Source organism: Martes martes, assembly GCF_963455335.1.
Source record: "Martes martes genome assembly, chromosome: 3".
Classification (NCBI taxonomy): domain Eukaryota; kingdom Metazoa; phylum Chordata; class Mammalia; order Carnivora; family Mustelidae; genus Martes; species Martes martes.
The window spans coordinates 92,303,402-92,326,323 of NC_137890.1; the positions used below are offsets into that span (position 1 = coordinate 92,303,402).

Genomic DNA, 22,922 nt, shown 5'->3' on the forward strand with positions numbered 1-22,922 from the left:
TTCTATAAATTACCTTGGCTGTTCTTCCTGCGAGCAAGTTAATGGTTTGCTCCTGAACTTAGAGCTACTGAAAGAGAATCTCTTGGCTCCTTTCCATTCCATTTTCATTCCGTCCCTTTCTGCCTCTTGTCTTCCCCAGCATTTCCTCATGTAACTTTCCCTTTTCTCCTCTACCTACCTTAAGGAGCCCATTACCTACTGGAAGAGAATCCCAGCCTCTTAGGTCAGAGCATGGTTTTGAGCTGGACTGAGGGTGTCTGATGGTGTCCAGGACCTTAGCCCCATCTGGTATGCTCAGAAGTGCCCTGCAAGGTCATGTTTGTACGCAACAAGGCTGATTTTGACAGGCAGATAGGGGAGGATAGGATGGCAGTGCTCATAAATTGGGTGGGAAATACTGGTCCTCTTCGGCATATATTAGGCACTATGATTATTATACAGGGAGTGCTGTGGGAAGCCATTTCAAAGGTAATGGTGAGTGGGTCTCAGTGGTTGGCTGAGAAAATGGGCATGTGGAGTGTGGTGCACTCACTTGACCTTATGCTTAGGGGTAGAAAATAAACAATTGATCAGTGTGAAAGGATAGCTGTCGAACAAATAACGTCAGTTACTTATATGCCTGTAATTTACAAAAAACTCTAAGGGTATCCTGTACCTCATGTCCTATAAAACTATTTACCTGCATTTTCTCCCCTTAAAAAGACACTTGCGGGGTACCTGGGTGGCTCAGTGGGTTAAAGCCTCTGCCTTTGGCTCAGGTCATGATCTCAGGATCCCGGGACCAAGGCCCGCATCAGGCTCTCTGCTCGGCAGGGAGCCTGCTCTCGCCACCCCCCCCCCACCGGCCTACTTGTGATCTCTGTCAAGTAAATAAATAAAATCTTAAAAACAAAAACAAAAACAAAACAAATAAACAGACAAAACCAGAGACACTTGCTCACCACCTCCTGATACTGATACCTTCCCTAAGCTTTCCTTTGCTTGCTTCCTGTTTGTAGTCTGCAGCTGTGTGGCGTCTACACATGGCCCTGCATCAGAATGTCTTAGAACCTCTCCGCTGCCAGATACTCAATCTGGATCATTCTATAGACAAATAACAGCAACAGACCTGAGTGTCATTTGCAATTAATGGTAACCCGAATGTAATTAAAAGAATTTTAGAAAGCTAACTACTTTGAAATTTTGAAACGAGTTATTCTTGACTTATATTACTTTTTGCTTTGTAATTATATAAATAATTACAGCAGTATGAACGCCAGGTAGCTGTTGGAGCAGGCTCAGTAAAAGACACTACTGCCTCCGTGGTAGGTTTGTTGGCAGCTTGTATGTGTTAAAGTTATCCAAAGCCCTGTTTTTTATGGACATAGAAAACCACTGTAATATGACTTCTAACTTTTCAAATTGCAAGTTTGAAATTATTCAGATTTGAATCAACATTGGGCTAAAGAAAGAAACCGTAATAGTTGGAGAAGATACAACAGACCCAGACTCTTGATGCATTTGCTTAGAGATATTTAATAGGAAAGAGCTCTTTTTCTTAAAACAAGACTATAATGATTTCTTCACTGCGGTGAACTTTTCCTTAGGCTCTCTTTTTGAGCTCTCCTGAGCTTGACTGATCTGTTCTGTAGGATTCAGTGTAGCTTTTGATAATCTTGTTTCCGAGGTGAAAAGCCTGAGAAGTTGCTAAAGACTCAGAGAATATGAGTCAGTAGTGACTTGATTAAATTCACTTTCTATCAGTCTCTGGGCAGGGGCTTAAAGCAGGATACAGAAAGGCCTGAGGGCTTTTATCTCCGAATACCTTTGACATCTAGAGTAAAGTTAGACATATGACCACTTAAGCCTCCTCTCCCCTCCTTCTCTTCCTCCAGCTACTGAAGTTTGGCTTAGGTGACTAATAGAGGGGCAAGAGGCTGGTCCCAGCTCTGTGAACCTGGCAGGCAGAGGAAGCAGGAGAAGTTCTTTTGGGGAAGGTTGCTTTCTGCTTTTGTCTACCCTGGATCTTTCCAGAGTTTAAGGCACTAACACACAGATTTCTAGGAATGATGGTCCTCTATAGCACGTAAAACCAGGTTTTCAGTCTGCCTGAGAATTCCTGGCTCACCCGAAGATGTTAATACGGAGTCAGGTCAAGTGTTCACAGAGCTCAGTGGCTTGCTGTTCCAGCAGTAAAGGTAGCTTATTCCCGTCTTCCCTAATTTCCCCTCTGGGGATGTCTTTGATGCTCAGGATATTAGCAGTCTCTTTGTGTTCCCTTCCTTTTGGTTTGGTTCCCGGGGTGAGTTTATAGTCTTTGTGAGGTGTGTTGGGAGATACTCTTCCTCAAGATTGATCTGTACCTGATTATTGCTGTGTTGCCATAGGTTCTTTTCTCTGGGGAAGGTATAGTATTAACAGGGTTTTCATTTAAATTAGGCTTTCGGATTGGTGAAGAGATACTAAGTTCAGTAGCCCTAACTGTGGGGCACGACCGGGGTCCTTTGCCTTCAATCCTCTGCTCCTTGGTGCCCAAGATAGGGCCAGTCCCAGAATAGTGGGGCTTCTGAACCCTGGAGTGTGCAGAAGGCAACTGGTTCGTTGTTTCATTATTCCTGTTGGAAATTCCTTGCCTGTCCTACATATGCCCAGGAGTCGTCTTTGGAATTTGTTCTCACCGTATATTCACTGAGCATGGTAATCCGAGGGGTTCCTGAATGATGTCAGGTATGTGCAAATTGAAAACATCTCCCATCCTCAGTCATTGTTGAGTCCCTCGAGACTGGGCACAAGTAATAGAATGAGTCATGTCGCGGGGTTCGTAGGCGGGCACAGTGGATCCTTTCTGAGTTTATTTGGCCCTGTTCTGTTTTCTCTTGTTCTGTATTCATTTGGATATCCTGTGTATTCCTTTAGCAAAACATCACACTGACTCATAACAGCTGCTGGTTGTGTATGTCTGTTCCCTGAGCTGGACTGTGAGCTCTAGAGTGAGAACCATGACTTTTCTGTCTGCATTTCAGCTCCCAGCAGAGTGCCTGGCACACAGTCATGCTTGATAAGTAAGTGCTGAAGAGCTGAAGAAAGGAGGATGCACGTGCTGTGTTCTCTGTATTCAGAAGAGGCATCCCCTCCAGGGGCCTCCAGGGAGAGGAGGCTGATGCTTCTGGGCATCCATCCAGTTTCATTCTAGAAGTGACAGAGGGATTACTTCGAGACCAAACCACCTCTCAGCTGACCCTGTGCCCTGAACTTGAGCTTCTAAATTACAAAGAGGCAATTTTTAAAAATTGATACCACTTAGCAGAGGCATAGCCCTAATTTACGTTTCTTTTCTCTTCCATATAAATGCCTAATTTCTTTCCTATGACCCTGACAAGACTGCTGTTGAGACTGTCCCCAAGGCATCTTGACAGGTGGGCAGCTGGATCTCTTGCTTTTGGAGCCAGCTCTAGGGAAGGTGGTTTGACCTGGCCTTCCCTTTCTCAGAAATGCCCATGCAGTTTTTCTCTGCTATATAACCTGCATTGTTGTATGCCTCTTAAGAGCATTTTTTAAAAAAATCTTCTCCTGGGGGCACTTGGGTGGCTCAGTTGGTTAGGTGTCTGACTCTTGGTTTCGGTTGTGATCTCGTGCGTTGGGAGGTGAAGCCGATGTCAAGCTTCCTACTCAGTTAGGGACTCTGCTTGAGAGTCTCTCTCCATCTGCTTCTGCCCCACGCTCCCCGCCCTGCGTGCCCCCCCCCACCAATCTCTCTCTCTCTCTCAAATAAATAAATCTTTTTAAAATATCTACTCCTGAGGCGCTCGGCTGGCTTAGTTGGAAGAGCAACTCTTGATCTCGCGGATTGTGAGTTCAAGACCCACATTGGGTGTAGAGATTACTTAAGTAAATACGTAACTTAAAAAAAAAACAGTCTGTTCCGGGTTCTTCGGCCCTGTCCACACGTGTTTGAAGGGCTGGCTCCTTGTACTCCCGGCACAACACAAAAGTGGTGTACATACTTGCCATTTGCTGTGGGCCCATGGTTTTTCTGTCTTTACATATATCGTGTCATCCGCAGGAGATCGTTAATCTAGCACAGAGATACTCTGGGTTGCAAGTGCAAGGGAAACAAACCCCACTGTGAATGGGGAAGGGAAGTCACCGGCTCCTGGGACTGGGTGTTGGGGAGGTTTCACTGTGGCCTCTGGGGCGCGGGCGTGGTGTTGCCCTTCCTGCTTGCTCTCCGTCTCTTGCTCTGCTTCCTTCTGGTTTGCTTCCCTCCACATGGTTGGCTCCAGCACTTCTGGGCTTGCAGCTACACGGCCCCAGTTCAGAAGAGATTGGCTTCAGAATTAATTACTGCTGTGGCCCGAGCAGAGTCCTGAAGCTTTGGCCACGCCTGGGTTCGCCCATTCCCCGAGGCAGCGCTGAGGCCACTCCTAGAGGGAGTGGGAGACGGCTGGTCACCCAAGACTGGCTCTTTGCTCTCAGTGCAAGACGGGGTTGGGTTGAGCAGGAAACACTTTGGATGCTCACCATAGGTGGGCACTGTTACCCCTTTTCTTCCACAGGTAGGAAAACAGAAATGTATTTCCATTTTCTTTCTAAACCTTGAGGTTAGTCTTAATGAAAAAGTATAGGCCTGTGACTGCTGGCCCCGCCTTTGGGCAGGCTCACTGCCAGCCCTGCCTTTCCTCTCCCACAGAATCATCCTTGGACCTCTCTGTTGTTCGTATACGTACTTCTCTTCTGAGCCGGCTCATTGTTACCTGCTCATAAACCAGAGAGCAGTGGTCAAAACACTTTCTGTCTGAAAGAAGGAATGAGCGTTGATCTGCACCTGCAGAAGGCTCTTGTCACTTCCTCCTCAGTGTGCACGTTTCGCTCCTACTGGGGCCTCTAAGAAACCGGTACTGGTGGAGGTTTGCCTCATGGCCTCCTTACCCTCGGTTTCCCTCTCCAGTTTCCGACAGTGCTGTCCTTACCTGTCTTCTCCCCAGCTTTTCCCCTTTTAGCTCCCTTTGGAAAGGAGGAGTTAAACTAAATGAATTTTTGCCTCTTTGTCCTGTCTCTTCTCGCTTTATCTGCACTAAGGGTGTCACGACTGAGATAGTCTTAAATGCCAGCAGAGCTTTCTGGCAGCAAGTTCTTGGCTGAAGGAGTAGAAAGGGATCCCTCACTGTAATGCTTGATGGTGTTTCAGGTTCGCCTTCCCTGTGGTGGCGAGGGGATTACTGGTGCCGAAGGGGCAGGAGTAGCACTTGGTATGGCCCCTCCATAGCTTCCATTGTGCGTCTCCATTTTATACTGTGAAATAGGCCAACGTTTCCAGCCAGGCTAAAGCTTGTTATATCCCTTGCACTCTGAAAAAAGCATTTCTTAATTTTGTTAATGGTGAAGGAGAATGGGACTTTTGGTTCAGGATATGGATATTGAAGGGTGTTCTCACAGAGCGTCATTAAAGGACTGATCCTGCTTGATGCTGATTCATATTAGCTGAACTTGTGAGGGGATACACCTATGCCACTCTGCATATTTTGAAGGAGGAATGTAGAAACTAAGAAGGGAAGCAGTCGTTTGCCCTGCTACCCCGTCCAGACAGTGTGGCTTGCACTTGCGTGCCTCTCTAGGCACCGTCCAACTTTGCTTAAAATTAAAAGCCAGTGAGGACAAATGGGCGAGAACTGTAGTTTGGCTAGTGAGAAAAGTAACTTTTTGTACATCTCCAGATCCATGAACATGGGATGTCTTTTCATTTATTAGGTCTTTAATTTTTCTTAACAATGTTATGTAGTTTTCAGTCTACACCTCTTAATGCTGCTGTCGATTGAATTGTTTTCTTAACTTCATTTTTGGATCATTCATTGGTGACGTATAGAAATACAATTGATTTTTCTGTGTTGGTCTTATATCTTGTTACCTTGCTGAGCTTATTTATTAGTTCTAATAGTTTATAAATGAATTCTTTAATACTTTCTACATATAAGATGATGCCATCTGTGAACAGAGACAATTTCAGTTCTTCCTATCTAATCTTGATTTTTTTTGTCCTTCTTTACTAATTGCCTTGGCTAGAACCTCTAGTATAGTGTTGAGTAAGAGTGGCAAGAGAAGCATCCTGTCTTGTTCTGATCTTAGGGGTAAAGCATCAATTCTGTTGCCATTAGATATGATGTTAATAGTATGTTCTTTATGAGTTCCCTTCTAATATCTGTTGTGTTTTTAGCATGATTTTGTTTTGATTATTGGCCAGTACTTTGCTGCATGTGTTGAGCATGTTGTTGTCTTTTATTCCATTAATAGAATGTATTAAATTAATTTTTATAATTAAACCAACATTACATTCCTGGGATAAGTCCCACTTGGCCATGATGATAATTCTTTGTATTGTTGCTGGATTTGGTTTGCTTCATATTTTGTTGAGGATTTTTATGTGTATGTTTGTAAGAGATATTTATTAATGGTTCTGTGTTTAAGAAATTATCTTGAGTAGTTTTCTTAAATAAGCAAACATCTGTTATAAGAAATAATCGCACAGAAAGCACTTAACTTAGCGCAGTGCTCAGCCCATAGTAAGTGGCCAGTTTATGCAGATTGCCTTTTAAAAATTATTATTATTATTATCATGACTCAGATTAGAGGATCTTAAGTTGGGCAGACATGGACTTGAATCTTGGCTTCTTCCACCTTTTAGTTAGCCTCATGACTTCAGGCCCTGGGTATTATACCTGGACGTGTTAAGTTTTTTCCACCTATAAGAGTGGAGTTTTCAGGAGGATATGATGAGAATATGCAGAGCACCAAACACAGGTTCTGGCACATAGTTACAGGGTGGAATGAGGTGAAAGACACACTTCTGGCCATGTAGCACGGAGAGGAGCACAGTCGGCTCTTTCTGGATGGATCTGGGCAAGAATTCAGAGGGGCAGCCAGCAGTAGACTAATGTTTTCAGGAGTAAATAGGAATATGTTGGGCATATCAGGCAAGACTGCAGAAAGTAAAGCCATGGATCTGTGATCAATCAAAAAGGAAGAAATTTGGGGATATTTACGAAAGCTGCCAGCCTTTGGGCTTATTATCATGTCTCTGTGCAGCCTCTTTGGGGAATGCTAATTATATTCTGGTTACCAAGTTGCCACATTACTAACTCCCTTGGAGGAGAATTTCGGTAACAGGGGAGTGGGTGAATCTGCAAGCCTGTTGGGAATATCTGCTTCCACAAAGTGACCCTAATGCAGTGAAACAAGAGAGTTAGTTGTCTTTGCTTTAGAAAATGAGACATTTCCTCCCCATTGCCACTAGTCAAAGCCTGCCTTAGGAGAAAAGAGAGGAAAAGCTTTGTGGTTTAGGTTCTCGCCTTCCTGGCAGATGGACAACGGAACAGACATTTCTTAGTTTCTGTGACATTTTGTTTGTCCTCACGGATGAGTGTATACGTTTTCTAAATGGACAGTGTAATCCAAGTCTTGTAATACCAGGTTCTAGACACCAAACTTGAAGACTTGCTTGTTTTTTTTTTTTTTAAGATTTTTTTCATTTATTTGCTAGAGAGCAAGAGCACGAGTGAGCAAGAGTACAATCAGAGGGAGCAATAGGCAGAGGGAGAAGCAGGCTCCCTGCTGAGCAAGGAGCCCGATGTGTTGCAGGACTCAATCCCAGGACCTTGGGATCATGGCCTGAGCCAAAGGCAGACGCTTAACCTACTGAGCCACCCAGGTGTCCTGAAGTCTTGTCTTTAGACCGTTCTGTTTCTCTGCGATCCCTGGACCCAAACCTATAGTCATGGTGGTACATATAATGGTCTTTCTGATCTTTTGTGGGGGGAAAGATTTATTTATTTATTTGAGAGAAAGAGAATGTGTATGTGAGTTGGGGGAGGGGCAAAGAGAGAATCTTCAAGCAGATCCCCCACTCAGCACCATATCCAACATGAGGTTCGATCTCAGGATCTCACAGCCCATGAGATCACTGCCTAAGCCAAATCTTAGAGTCAGACATGTAACCGACTGAGCCAGCCAGTCACCCCTCTAATCATATTTGACCCATGGAATGTGTCTCTGGCTTGCTGCTTTGTATCCTTCCCTGTTTGGCGTGGTTAAAATTCAGTTCCAAGGCCACTGGGGCCCTGCGAGGGCTTGCTCAGGGAATTCAGGGCCTGAGTCAGTTGAGGCTGATGGACTGCTGCTGCCCTCTGGGCTGGCCATGGTCACTCTCTAGTCTCTACTCAGCACCTTTTCCACAGTTCAAGACTTGTGCAAGACACGTTCACAGGCCTGCTTAGAATTCTGCTGGTTTGCTTTTGGGTCCACGGATGACTGTGTTTGTTCTCTGGCCTTTGGTTTCTTCAAAGAGTCCTATCTCTTCTGTGTTTTAAAATGTCTTTTGTATCTGTAGCCCTTTTCAGCATGCTATTTTGCTGTTTTCACGCCACTGTGCATACTAACTGGGTTGCCGGAATGAGTTGATGGAGAGTTGGATAAAGATCACAGTGTCACTCTGGTCACTTAAAGTTGTCTCGTCCCAGTGCTGTAAAAGTGGGACGGGAGCCCAGGTGATTTAAAGGATTAAAAGACTGGGACCTGAAGGCCCAGGTTTTTACCCTAGACTGTCAGATGAGAGTAGTGACTCTCAGATGACGGTCTTTGAGGTGGTGGCTAGAGATAGAATCAGTTACTCCTTTGGGCTCAGGGAAAACTTACCCTTCTGTACGACAGAAAAAAAGACAAGCCTTCAAGTTCACTGTCTAGAACTTAGAATTACAAGACTTGGATTACACTGTCCATTTCCTGTGTAACAAATGTCCTACAGTGTGAAAAATTTTAAACTGATGTTAATGGCACAAGTAAGCATAGTTTAAAATGCTCTTTTTCACACATTTTTTTGTCTTAAAGGTCTAGAAAAAGAGGCTATATCCTAACATTTGTCTGCTTAGCTGAAAACCGTAAAGAAAATAGGATTTCAGTGATGAGTAGAATTAAGTATGGGTTGCTTAGTTGAGAAACAGAGAAATCTGTTGGAACCTGGGACTTCGGGGCTGCATCCAGAGTGGATCCCCTCCAACCACAGCCAGGTGCAAACACAGATTCTCTCCCCAGTGGAAGAATAACACGTTCTTAAGGGAGTTTCCTATTTGATTGAAATTGGGTACTTTTCAGAGGAACTAACTTTTTAAATTTGATTTTAATTTTTCTGGGTCTTCAGAAAGCTGGTAAACATGGAACAAACTTACTTTGTGTTAGCTTTCAAGTAATAGGCTCAGTTGGCTTTTATCCCTCCCAAGTGCCTTTTCAGGTAAAGTGTCTTAATGTAAAGCAGTGTGAAAAAAAAGAATAAAATAAAAGCAGTGTGTCCAACTGCTAATCTGAAAAACAAATAACATTCTTTTCCCTTTCTGCCATTTTTTTCCCTTTCCACAATTTTGGAATTTCTAATTCCAATAGGACATATGAGTTACTTTTTTTTTTCCCCAAGATTTTATTTATTTGACAGAGAGAGACACAGCAAGAGAGGGAACACAAGCAGGGGGAGTGGGAGAGGGAGAAGCAGGCTTCCTGCTAAGCAGGGAGCCAGATGTGGGCTGGATCCCACGACCCTGGGATCATGACCTGAGCCGAAGGCAGACGCTTAATGACTAAGCCACCCAGGCGCCCCATGAATTTCCTTCTCTCTCTCTCTTTTTAAAAAGATTTATTTATTTATTTTAGAGAGCGAGCGAGTGCGTGGATGAGCCAGGGTGGGGTGAGGGGGCAGAAGGAGAGGGACAGAGAGAATCCCAAATAGACTCTGCATTGAGTGAAGAGCCAGATGCAGGGCTCAATCCCACAACCCTGAGATGACATGAGCCAAAACCAAAAGTTGGATGCTCAGTCGACTGAGCCACCCTGGTCCCCCGAGTTAACTTTCTTTGTTAGTATAGAGGTCACATGAAAACAATTGAATCTTTTTTTAGAAAAATATTTTACTTATTTGAGAGACGGAGAAAGATAGCGAGAAAAAGCATGAGCAGGGGATGGGGAGAGTTGGAGGGTTGGGAGAGGGAGAAGCAGGTTCCCCGCCCAGCAGGGAGCCCCACGTTCCTTAAAAAAATGTTATGCTTTGCTTTGGCAGAGCCTGAAGTTACTAGCATGTCTGTCTAACCCCTGGAGGCCTCTTTTGAACTTCTGATAGGTCCGGCGTAGTGTAGCCTTCTCTCCAAAAAAAAGCCCTTCTACCAAGGCCTGCCCTCTCAGGGTCTCAGTGAATGCCTTGGGTGAGTCTTCAAGATCATTCTGCTCTGGTGCTCAAACACCTTCCTACTTTGTGCAAACACTGGGACTTGTTCAGTTTGTAGCTTCCTGGTCATTTTTCACCTGCCTTGTGTGTGGAATTTCACTCCTGCATGCATGGCCTACAAGTCAGTGCATTTCTAGAGCTCTCTGTGTAGCTTCCTCTTTCCTAGCACTCCGCCTCTACCTTCCAGCCCCCTCTGCCTCCTTGAAGTCTAATGATCTTCATTTTCTCAACTTAGCAGGGCTTCTAGGTTCAATTTGGGGTCTCCTTCCCAGTACTTGGTGGCCTGAAAATTGTGTCCAGGCAGGAGGTTGGGTGACTGTGTAGCTCACCTTGTTTCTCTCTCTCGGGGCTCACCGTTCTGCACTGCCTGTTGCCCCATCTGAAATAGTTGTTTTATGGACTCTGGTTTCTGGCTGTTTGCTAAAAGTGGTTGAGTCTGGCTGGTCCTTGATAGGCAGTCATTGCTCTGGTAGAAAAACTCCAGGAAATCCAGTGACATCGGCCCATTGAAAATAATTCTCGCTAAGTGAATGCAGTTCTCCAAGGCGTGCCTGCCCATGTTAGAAAAACTAAACAGTCTTAACATGAATTTCCGAGTGAAGCATGATTGTGCTTCCCCTGTTCGTTATGCCCCTTTCCCACAGACTGAAACTGTTACTGTTACTGTTCTGACAAGAATAATGATTAGAGTTCCCTTGAGGGCAGATGGGCTGAGAGCAGTCCTTGTCACTGCTAATATTGGCAGTGCTCAGTGGGTGACCTTTCCTTCGGGGTGCTCTTGTCCTTCACATCACACGTAGTTTTCCTCCTGGGAATGGCCTCGTTAATGTGCTTGCAGTTCAGGAATCACCTTTTGATTCCACGTGGGAAGTCTGTGCTAAGAGACCACCGAACTTCTGAATCGGTAGGGGATGTGTGGCTTGCAAGGGCCGCCTGTGAAAGAGGATTGCTTGATCCGGGAAATCTGGGAACTGTAAAGGCATGTTTGAAGGAGGCTAATTTGCACAAGGATATGCATGTAGAAGGATGGGTCATACCCCCCACCAGTGTGGAATGAAAGAAGCCATGTATTTGGAAGTGGATTGTTGATAGTTGTGAGGAACAGTAGACTCCTGAGTAGACAGGAGACTCAGCTGTTGATAACTGAGCCAAGAAGCGACCAGATCGAGGAAACAGGCTGCTGTTTGTTTTTTCTGGTCAGCAATTATTTACTTCAGATGTACTGGTAAAGATCTGGCGCCCTTATTCAGAAATCATGAATGTTACCAGCTACAGATGTTTGTTTTCTTTTTTTGTTGTTTTTAATTACTCTTTGGTTCTTAGTTTAGAGTGCCTAAGACTCACAGATGCTGAATGACTCACAGATGCTATGGAAACCCATGGTACTCTGTGTAGTGCGCCATGATAGCTTTAAGTTTGTGTCATCCAAATGTGGTTTCTAAATATGTTGATTTTTAAAAGCCCAAAGTTGTTTTTTTTTTCTTTTTAATTTTAAATGCAACATGAGAGATATTCCTTGGATCCACTGATGCTTAGAAATTTAAGAAGTTAATGAGCTGAAGAAACAGTGCTCAACCCCGCTTAAAGAAAAACGAAATATTGAGGAGGAGGTGTTTTTTTCACCTGTCAAATTGATTGACATTTAAAAATGATTGTACTATAAGTTGGCTAGCTATTAAAAAAATAAATAAAAATAAAAATGATAGTACTTAGTGTTGGCAAGGGTGTGACAACATAGGCGTTTCTTTGAACTTCCAGGAAAAAAAAATACATCACCTTTCTGAAAATAAATTTGGCAGTATATACTAAAAACTTTTATACTCTTAGACCCTGCGGGTATTGCTTCTAGGGTTGAGGTTTTTTTTTTTTTTCCTTTCTTAAAATTGTTAAAAAGTTAAACAAAAATGCAGGTAGCAAGGTGTTTGTTGCAACGCTATTTCTAATGGTGACATATTAGAATGCCTAACAGCAAGAGTGTTTCAGTTGTGCCATTTTTTCATTACAGAGTACTGTGCAACCATTAAAACAGTGTTTATGAAGCATATTTCATCACATGGAAAAATGCACATATTTGAAAATAAGCAAAATACCAAATGATAGGTAGCCTCGTGTCAGGTGTTACTAAAAAAATGTGTGAAAGAATGGTCAGAAATATGCCAAAATGTTGAAGTAACTGTTTTTAGGTGGTGGTTTTGTAAGAGATTGTTTTCTTCTTTATGTTTTCTCTGTTTTCCGAAATTGGAGCAGGAGAGCACTCTAGATATGTGAAAGCAAGCGTGATATTTATATCTGCATTCTGGACTTAACTAAGACCTTTCTAGACCCTGCACTGGCACCTCGGATCCCAAGAGTAGGCACATCTTTCATCTCTCTAAGGCTAGTTTGTTTTACATTTGGGTGAAAAAGTACCCTTTTTTTTTTTTTTAAAATAGTGATTTCTCTGCTTACTCTTCAGATAAAAATTTTGATGATGAAGATTCTGTGGATGGTAATAGACCTTCCTCTGCTAGTTCTACATCATCCAAAGCTCCGCCCAGCTCACGGAGAAATGTTGGAATGGGGACCACCCGCCGGCTTGGGTCATCCACTCTGGGATCCAAGTCTTCAGGTAAAACCAACCCCCTGGGGGTGCTGTGGGGTCAGCTCTGTCCGCATTTAAAACCAGATGAGCTAATTTTGGCCATTCTGACTGGTGTAAGGTGGTATCTCAATGTGGTTTTAATTTGAATCTCCCTGATGGCTAGTGATGATGAACAAAATTTGCAAGACAGGAAACAACATGTGTTGGAGAGGATGTGGAGAAAGGGGAACCCTCTTACACTGTTGGTGGGAATGCAAGTTGGTGCAGCCGCTTTGGAGAACAGTGTGGAGATTCCTCAAGAAATTAAAAATAGAGCTTCCCTATGACCCTGCAATTGCACTACTGGGTATTTACCCCAAAGATACAGATGAGTGAAAAGAAGGGCCATCTGTACCCCAATGTTCATAGCAGCAACGGCCACGGTCGCCAAACTGTGGAAAGAACCAAGATGCCCTTCAACGGCCGAATGGATAAGGAAGATGAAGATATGGTCCATATACACTATGGAGTATTATGCCTCCATCAGAAAGGATGAATATCCAACTTTTGTAGCAACATGGACGGGACTGGAAGAGATTATGCTGAGTGAAATAAGTCAAGCAGAGAGAGTCAATTATCATATGGTTTCACTTATTTGTGGAGCATAACAAATAACATGGAGGACAAGGGGAGATGGAGAGAAGGGAGTTGAGGGAAATAGGAAGGGGAGGTGAACCATGAGAGACTATGGACTCTGAAAAACAATCTGAGGGTTTTGAAGGGGCGGGGGGTGGGAGGTTGGGGGAACCAGGTGGTGGGTATTAGGGAGGGCATGGATTGCATGGAGCACTGGGTGTGGTGCAAAAACAATGAATACTGTTACCCTGAAAAGAAGTAAAAAATTTAAAAAAAAAACAAAAACAGAAACAAAAACAGAAACCAGATGAGCATGGTGCTTGCCTTCTATGTCCTTCAGAAGTGAGGTAATTCTGTTGGTAATAAATTTCTGCTTGCTCAGTGTTGCAATGTTTGGTATGGGGGAGCCCGTGGGAGAATATGGCCAATCCAGAGGCGAGCTAGAGCTCGCAGACAGAGCAGGAGTGTGCCGTTAAGGCTTTATTCAGATATGGGGCTCCAGCAATGCCAGAAATTACCATGGGGCCTTTTTTTTTTTTTTTTCCCAACTTAGCTACACTGAGACTGTCCAGAAGTCAGACGGTGTGCCTTCTGTCCTTAAAATGTATTTTATCCCCATAAGTAGTGCTGTTCCTTATGAGACCAAAATAATAGTAGAGATGAGCTCCCTAATCTTTGAACATTGATTTACAAAGATGTCCTCCTCTAAATCCTTCTTCTGCCACCCCCCAATTTAGACAGTTTGAGTTCTTGTTATATACCACTTGCATTTTGCTGTCACATTTTTAAGTTGACATGCAAATTTCTTTTCAAGTTGTATAGCCACTGTTTTGAGACCTGTTCTGATTGTTAACGTTGGGCTTTTGAACTTGGCTGGATGTGCTAAATTAGAACTGCGGTAAGGATTGACCTTAGAATGCTGTCTCCTTCTGGTGGTCTTCCTGGCCTTCTGCACTGGCCCTAGACTGTTGGGGTCTTCCTCAGTCAGCTCAGTGTCCCTGCAGTGCCTCTGCCACTAGCTTCTCTGTCAATGTTAAAGAGCTATGCTGATGGTTGACAGGGATGTTTACACCATGGAAACGGCAGAAGGAAAAGCTTTGCATTTATTGGTATTTTTAATTTTTTTGATGCCTTAAAAAAATATTTTTGGGCCGCCTGGGTAGTTCAGTTGGTTAATAAGCAACTGCCTTTGGCTCAGGTCATGATCCTGGAGTCCCGGGATCGAGTCCCACATCGGGCTCCCAGCTCCATGGGGAGTCTGCTTCTCCCTCTGACCTTCTCCCCTCTCGTTCTCTCACTTTCTCTCTCTCAAATAAATAAAATCTTTTAAAAAATATTTTTTAATTGAGTTTAAATCCACAGAACATCAAGTTAATCATTTAAAAGGTAACAGTCCAGTTGCATTTAGTGTATTCACAGTGTTGTGCAGCCACCACCTCTGGCTAGTTCCAGAAGGGCTTCTCCACTACCAAAAGGAAGCCCCGGACCCTTTAAACAGTTACTCCCCATCTCTTCCTTCCCCCAGCCCCTGGCCATCAGCAGTCTGCATTTTTGCCTCTCTGCATTTGCCCATTCTAGATATTGCATAGAAATGGAGGCGTGTAACACGTAATCTTTAGTGTCTGGCTTCTTTCACTTAGCCTAGTGTTTTGGCGGTTCGTCTGTATTGTAGCGTGTATTAGTCCTTCACTCCTCTTTATGACTGAAAAACCTTTCTAATCTTTTATTTAAAAAAAAATTTATTCTTGGGAGGCATTAGTTCCACAAACAAGGATTAGAAAATTTCTGTATCATCAGACCGCTTTTTTTCCCCCTCCTGCCCCTTACCCATCTCCCTTCCAGAAGTCCCAACTCTAGATTATGTAGAGAGCTCAGCCCCGTTCTCATCTTTTTTTTTCTTTTTGTTTAACAACATAGTCATGAATTTGCTTACTGACTCCTCCTCGTCTGATTCCGGGGCTCACGGACCATGGTTGTCTCTCAGTCCCCTTCCATGTGTGGGTACGTGGTACAGCACATAACCGGAGCAGTGCTCAGGACTGTTCTGCTCAGGGAATCTGTTCTTTTCACCAAAATAGGCACTGAGCACCACATTACAGTGTGACATTATTGTCACTGTCCACAGTGAGTTTGTGAACTCAATTTGAGGAATCTTCATCAAAAGTGAGGACACACATTTTTTGCTGCCAGAATCGTCTTTAAAGCCCTGTGTTGTCAATGGGGACCCCAGACATCAAATAACTTGTCTGTGAGGAAACTCTGGAAAAGCAGTCAAACTAATCAGTGTAAAAATCATTAATGAGGGTTACAAGATGACTGTAGACTCCCAGTTTTGAAACCTTTGTTCCGGGGGGTTGGGGGGGAGGTCTGATAAAATGTCATATGATTTTCATGTGTGAAGTGGAGTTCATATTAGCCAAAGAAAAAACTCTCCCAAATGATAGCAGTCAGCTTTCAAGTATACAGAGCATCTTCTAACACCTTTATGAGCGAAAGTTGCTACTGATGTGCAAGTGAAAAATTGAGTTATGCATTCAAGGAAATGAATATGTTTTGAGACTAATAAAAAGTTGAAGTGAGACTGTTACATTCTTCAGAACTTATTTGAATGTTTCACAAATTTGTTATGCTAGATGCCTAACCAATAACATAACCAAATTCATTCCCCGAAAAACTAAATTCTTTGTTATATATCTGTTTATTAGCAACCTTTCAAAAGATTCAGGCATGACTACAATATCAACCATCTATATCCTTTAAAGGCGAAATGTCCTCCTTAACAAGTAGTTTCTCTAAGTGACTCTAAACTAACGTACATAGTATTGTAGAATTACTGCATTTCATCTTGATATTAAAAGTAATATTTGTTAGTTCCACAGGACTCTTAATTTTTATTAAGCCTTTAGAAAGATAGTTACAAATCTCCCAGAAGGTAATGGTGATTGTGTATATTCAGACCAGCCCTCTGCACATTGTTCATGTTTTAAAAACGAATCTTTTTCATAGCTGCAAAAGAAGGAGCTGGTGCTGTTGATGAAGAGGACTTTATTAAAGCATTTGATGATGTACCTGTCGTGCAGGTGAGTGAGGATAGTATTTGAGTTTGATTAAAAACAGATTAAGACTGACTCTTTTAATTCCATTTTCAAGTAGGTGATACATGAAGTCCCTATGTGAGTAATTTTACCTCTCAGGACTACAGGAGATCTGCCATTGCAGAGTAGAAAAATTGGTGCCTTTTATAGCTGAAATGAAGAGCCAAAGTCAAGACTCAGTGTAATCTTTCAGTAAGAGCTGGAGATAGGTTGCTTTCTTGCTCTAGTAATAATTTTGTGGATTAGGTCACCTAAATGTGGGGAAAAAACAAAGCAACAATGATTAGATTGGGTGTGAGAACAGAGAAGCATGTTTATTTAGGGCCTTTTTTTTTTTTTCATTAAAGATTTTATTTATTTATTTGACAGACAGAGATCACAAGTAGGCAGAGAGGCAGGCAGAGAGAGAAGAGGAAGCAGGCTCCCTCAGAGCAGAGAGCCCGATGCGGGGCTCGATGTGGGGCTCGATCCCAGGACCCTGGGACTATGACCCGAGCTAAAGACAGAGGCTTCAACCCACTGAGCCACCCAGGCGCCCCATAGGGCCTTTATTTTTTTAGGACAAGTTGTAAATTTCAAGGAACTTGGTGTCTAAAAAGCTATAAAGAATGGATTAATAAAAGCTCAAGTTTATGCCATCCTGATGCTTCATTTAAGTACCTAACAGACAAAGCAGAGATTGCTTGTAAGGGTGGGGTTCACACGTTTTAATTGCTGTGTGCCTCAGTGTCATCTCTTGTTGACTGGGGGCTAATAACACTTTGCCTTGGCCTACATGGAATGTGGTGCTCTGGATTCCTGTAGCACTAATGTCCGTGTGATCACTTGCTACCTGCTCCTGGGTTGCCGTGTGTGTAAATCAAGTAACTGGCATTGTAGGCTCAGGTTCATCCTTAAGGCCTTGGCCTCTCCAGCTTGCATCCTTCTTGGCTGATTATTCCCCTACCTATCTTATTAGTAAGATGGGAGCGTAAATGAGAGAATAGACTTGAAGAGATTTATAAATAATACTAAGAGTAAGAAACAACCTGGGCATCACTGATCGTTCCCCAGCTGGCTTCTTTCTCTTCTGGACATGAAGTCTTCTGTTCAGTTTATAGTAGAACTGTGTTTGAAGCATGGTTATCCACACTTGGCATCAATCTAGTGGGTATGTATTCACAATGGGAAAGACACTCATTCTAAGACAAATCTGGCTAGATGTTATAGGTCCTTCTGAAAAATGACATTTTTTTAAAAAAACTTTACTTGCTAAATCTCTTGACTTCATGTAATTAAAAACTAATCTTTGTTTATTCTGTAAATTTTCTTACATTGGTTGTAAATTAATTTTGCTTACAGATTTATTCCAGCCGAGACCTTGAGGAATCCATAAACAAGATTAGGGAAATATTATCTGATGACAAGCATGATTGGGAGCAAAGAGTAAATGCTGTAAGCCGTTGACTTCATGTGATTACATTTTCATTGGATTTATTTAAGTGTTCTAAATAATTATGCAATTGGAGTATAACTCTGATGAATTTTAAATATAAATTACCATATTTACACTTAACCCTTTTAGTAGAGTACCTCACTTCTATTTCTGTTTCAAAAGCATGCCAACCTATGCCATTATGTATGTCCTGTACTTTTAATAAAGACCTAATGCGGAGCCTGTGGAGACAGCCTCCTCTCTTGTCTTAGTCAACGTTTAATTGTAATTGTTAGCCAGTAAATCGACTTTTCTTAGTGTCATTTTCAGTGTGTGTCCCTCTCATCCTTCCTTTCTTCATATCATTTGCTGGAAAGTTCTGTCCCTTCTATTTAAAAAAGTAGATTAATGAAAAGTGGGGTGAACATTAAAATGAGGGTGTGTCTTATCTGAGGAAAGCTGTTTTCCAGTGGTTGGCTGGCAGGAAGTGAGGCAATGAAATTATAGCTGTATTCCACTCAAACTCAGACTAGCCTTTCAGGAATGCCACAGTGGAGGACACTGTACAAATGACGACAGGATGGCTTCCTCCTTTGACTCCTTAAACGGATGGCAGTTAGAGTCACTTGTTGAGGAAGATAAGCTTTAGGGGAGGAGTTAAAATGAAGGCTTTTGTTGTTTTATCATTAGCACAGAACCTATAAAGACACAAAAATGTTTTCAGTTAAAAAATACATTTTGCAGAATTGTAGGGTACTGCACATAAAAATAATCCATTCTTCTTGTGATACATAGATTTATGCAGTATGGTAGCTGATACTGAATTGACTTGGTTCTTCTGGAGAACTTCTGATATCAATGAACTTTGAGGTTGATCGCTCATATTTGATGGCTTCTGTTGCTTTGTATAAACTGTTTGAAGAATTGCTTTGTTTCTCTTTGAATTTTCTCTGTCCCATCAGCTAAAAAAGATAAGATCTTTACTTTTGGCTGGTGCTGCTGAGTATGATAACTTCTTTCAACATTTGCGTCTTTTGGATGGAGCCTTTAAACTCTCTGCTAAGGACCTGCGGTCTCAGGTAGTGCGGGAGGCTTGTATCACCTTGGGGTAAGGACCACCATGCTTGATTCTCACACATCCTAAATTAGCCTCGTTGCAGCGCTTCTGGGATGGTCTCTGGCAAATGCCCAGCGGGTCGCTCTAATGTGCCTTCTGACCTGTCCCATTTATGCTGCTGTTGGTACTTTTATATTGTTACAGTGCTTCCTGCCCAATGACAGAAAGTGTGACAGAGTTTCAGTGTTATTCTGTGACTTAGCTCTGAAGCCTCCATTTTAAACTTGGAGCAGTTATTACTATTAATACAGAAAAAAGAAATTTTACAAACTTCTGTTTCTCAGCTTTTCCTTGATTCTGCTGTCTGGATATAGCAGGATTATCAGAATTTTTCTTTGTTTCTAGAAGAGCACTGTAGCTATGAAGTTAAAGCCAAGCCACATGCTCCAGTAGAGTTTTACCCTAGCGAAACCTGTTATCAGCATTTGAAGCTGGAGCTTCTGTGTTAGAAAGTGTGTCCGAACAGCAAAGCAGCAACAGGAAGCAGGTGCTGCCGCTGTTAAGTGTCAGATGTGGAAGCATGTATATTATGTGCTAAAGGCTTTTAATGGGGCAAAAGGAAGAAAAGGGGGGGTGGTGTTTCATATTTATATTTTATTAGTATATGATCAATTTGTCTTTTGCTATTTTAAGACTAATGTGTTGGAAATGATTTATTTAAAAAATAAAAGCCACAAACTCTTGGGGCAGTGGCTCTTTGCCAAGTCCACTGTGTGCACATTGGAAACATTTTGAAAGTATCTGACTGAGACCTTTGCTTTTTGTCTCTCAATAACTTTAAATGAAAGCCCTGCAATGTTAAGAGGCTTATATGCTTCAGTGTTTGCAAGAAATACAACTACAGTGCAGTTTTCATTTCTCATTGTAGGCATCTGTCATCAGTTCTGGGAAATAAGTTTGACCATGGAGCTGAAGCCATTATGCCAACTATCTTTAATTTAATTCCAAATAGTGCCAAAATTATGGCCACTTCTGGTGTTGTAGCTGTTAGGTTAATCATTCGGGTAAGTATATTTTGGGGCCATACATAGAGTAAGCAAGTAGTAAACACGGGTGGTTCATAAGCCATATTAGAGGCACTTTTCATTAGCATGATTATAAGTCGTTGGAATCATGTTGTAGATACAAATCAGCCTCTCCCTCTCCTTATTTAGATCCTATATGAGCCTTTTACATTCCATAATGTGAATTATGGATATGGTTATGCTTACTAATGTGTTGATCATTTACTCGTCATTGACTTTAAACATTTGAACATCTGCGTCTGTTTCTGGGTTTATACCCAGCTCTTTAGGTCTCCAGATCGTACTCCCTAATTCCCAGTAATTCCATTTTAGGTATTTGTGCTTGTGGCTTTGTTATTCACCTAAAGTTTTTATTTAATTAGTTGTGTTTAAGCTGATGAACAAAAGATTCCTTTCAGTGTTCTAAACACTCGTTTATTTAAGTTTAAATAATTATCCAAGTAATTTATGTACAAGTTTTCAGTAAAACTTAATAGTTCACAAGAGCTTAAAATGAATATGCCCCACATGACCTTCTCCCCACCTTCAAGTCTCTTTTGCCCAGAGGCAGCCCTTGAAACTGGGACTTGATGATGCTAAAATCTTTCTGGAATATTTCTGGTTAGTGTGGGTCACTAACTTGTATTATTTTTAGTCCCTGTTATTTGCACTGCCTACTTGAAATATTAAATCCAAAGCCGTTGTTGGACATTCCCATTGAAACTGTATCAAAACACATCGGTCTACAGATTCCCTTTGAACTCCCTTAGATCTCTACTGCCAGATAATTTAGACTTCCCACCAATGGTTTGTTCTGTTGTTAGGGCTATTTATATATCATTGGGTGGTCTGTTGAGGCTTTGTAAATGTTGTCATGGCCTTTGGCAATATCCAGTGAAATTCTTCTTCCGTTTTAAGCTCAGTGAAATTCTAATCTAAATATATGTGCTTTAGGTAGTTTAATAAGGAAGTGTGGTTTAGTTTTATTTTATTTTTGTATTTCTAAGTGTTCACCTCTGTTTTTGTTCTTCTCTGCAGCACACACACATCCCTAGGCTAATACCTGTCATAACAAGCAACTGTACCTCTAAGTCTGTCGCAGTTAGAAGGTAAATTTTTAAACAGCTTCCTCATTATTTTTGAATGGTTTAAAAACCAAAACAAATTCCAAATTTGCCTCCATGGAAACATTCATGTTTGAAATGTTAAAATTATTTAAGATCATTGTAATAAATGCCTTTGGATTGAAGGATCATGATCTGAATAGTCTGAAAAATAAATTTGGACAGCCTCTATATTCGTGTGTGTGTGTGTGTGTGTGTGTGAGAGAAAGAGCGCGTGTGCGCAAGAGAAAAGAGGGGGAGACAAAGAATGTGTGTCTGTGTGTATGTGAGTTAATGGAAGGGGGGAGTGTACATTTTTTCTCAGTCTCTCTACCTAAATCATTGGTGTACCCTTCTCGGAATGAAAGCAGTAACTGCATGCAAGAAAAAGAACGTTATAAAAATTAATGGCATCTATTTAATATTACTGTCGGTAGGAGGGTGGTGTATGTTGTTTCCAGCTTCCGACAGTGATTTCTGGGGTTCTGAATCCTGACCAACACCATGTACCAGGAGATAGCACCTGGTTACCTAGCTAGGTCTTTGTTCCCAGGTCCAGATGAGCAGCCCTAGATCACAGGTGAGGAATAAGACCTCTGCTCACTGGAATCTGTAGTTCTTGACTGTGCCCCCTCTTTCTAAGAAAAATGTAAATATGCAGAATAGTTTAGTGTAGATTTTAAGGGGATTGGTGAACACTGTTGAAGCCGCTCAGTGGGCCATATCAGGTAATATAGGGTAAATTAACAGCTGGCTTGAACAGCAGCCTCCTGCTCACATTCCTGGAGTTTGTTGTCTGATCCCAGCCCAGTGAAAGAGCCCTTCACTCTTAAGCTTGGAGCATAGCGTACAGTCGCTGCCCACCGTTGCCCTCCTTTCCTGGCATGTCACCTAGGTCCTGCCATGTTTCCACAGGTAGGGATGCCTGTTACTCCTCAGGCGGTCTCCATCCATCTTACAGCTCTGTGGAAGTCATGAAGGAAGAAAGGGGAATCTCCACCTTTATAAAGCTAGAAAGGAAGGAATTGGCACCTTCCACTGAAAAAAAAAAAAAGCTTAATCTCTTATAGCGTGGCTTGCTTGTATATCGCTGAGGAATGCGGTCTGCCTTTACCTCCATTTTCACGGCTGCTTCCTGAGATGAGTGTGTGAGCTCAGCAGGGGAGAGGGACGGTAGTGAACTTCAGAACCTGGCAGACTGGAGCCGAAGCATTACCTCTTCCCACTGGCTGATCTAACCTGCTTGGAACGAGAGCACCTCCACAGAGGCAGAGCTGTTCCGTGGGCCCAGTCATTGGGTAGCAGGGTTTGATACTTTGTACGACCTTAATAAGTGACACTCGTTATTAGATTTTGCTGCTGCTGCTGCTATTGTCACTATCGTTTTAGGTTTTCCAAGTGAAATTCAGAGTGTGTTAGGCCGAGTTCCTCTGTTTTACATCCTGTAGAATGTTACAGGATGTTTAGTGTATTAGTCAGCTCTGGCCACCATAACAAAATACCACACACTGGGTGACTTAAACAACAGAAATGGAATTTCTCACAGTTCTGGGCTGGAAGTCTGAGATGAGGGTACCAGCATGGTTGAGTTCAGCGTGGTTGAATTCTAATGAGGGTCATCTGCAGGTGGCTGCTTTCTCACTGTGTCTTCACAGGGCAGAAAGAGAGACACACAGAGCATGCTCACAGGGGTTTCTTCTTAGAGGGGCACCAGCCCCATCATTAGAGCCCCATTTTCATGACCTCATGTGAACCT

At 42.5% G+C, this 22,922-nt stretch overlaps 1 protein-coding gene across 2 annotated transcripts in view; it reads left to right on the top strand.

The window, feature by feature from the left end:
* Positions 1 to 22,922, top strand: part of CLASP1 (cytoplasmic linker associated protein 1) — a 279,688-nt gene that overhangs the window by 141,033 nt on the left and 115,733 nt on the right. For both annotated transcript variants that reach the window (XM_080798123.1, XM_080798122.1), the window contains 6 exons: positions 12,693 to 12,845; positions 16,440 to 16,513; positions 17,870 to 17,962; positions 18,905 to 19,050; positions 19,928 to 20,063; positions 21,102 to 21,172. In XM_080798123.1, coding sequence (XP_080654249.1) covers positions 12,693 to 12,845; positions 16,440 to 16,513; positions 17,870 to 17,962; positions 18,905 to 19,050; positions 19,928 to 20,063; positions 21,102 to 21,172 — 673 coding nt within the window. The remainder of the gene's footprint in view (positions 1 to 12,692; positions 12,846 to 16,439; positions 16,514 to 17,869; positions 17,963 to 18,904; positions 19,051 to 19,927; positions 20,064 to 21,101; positions 21,173 to 22,922) is intronic.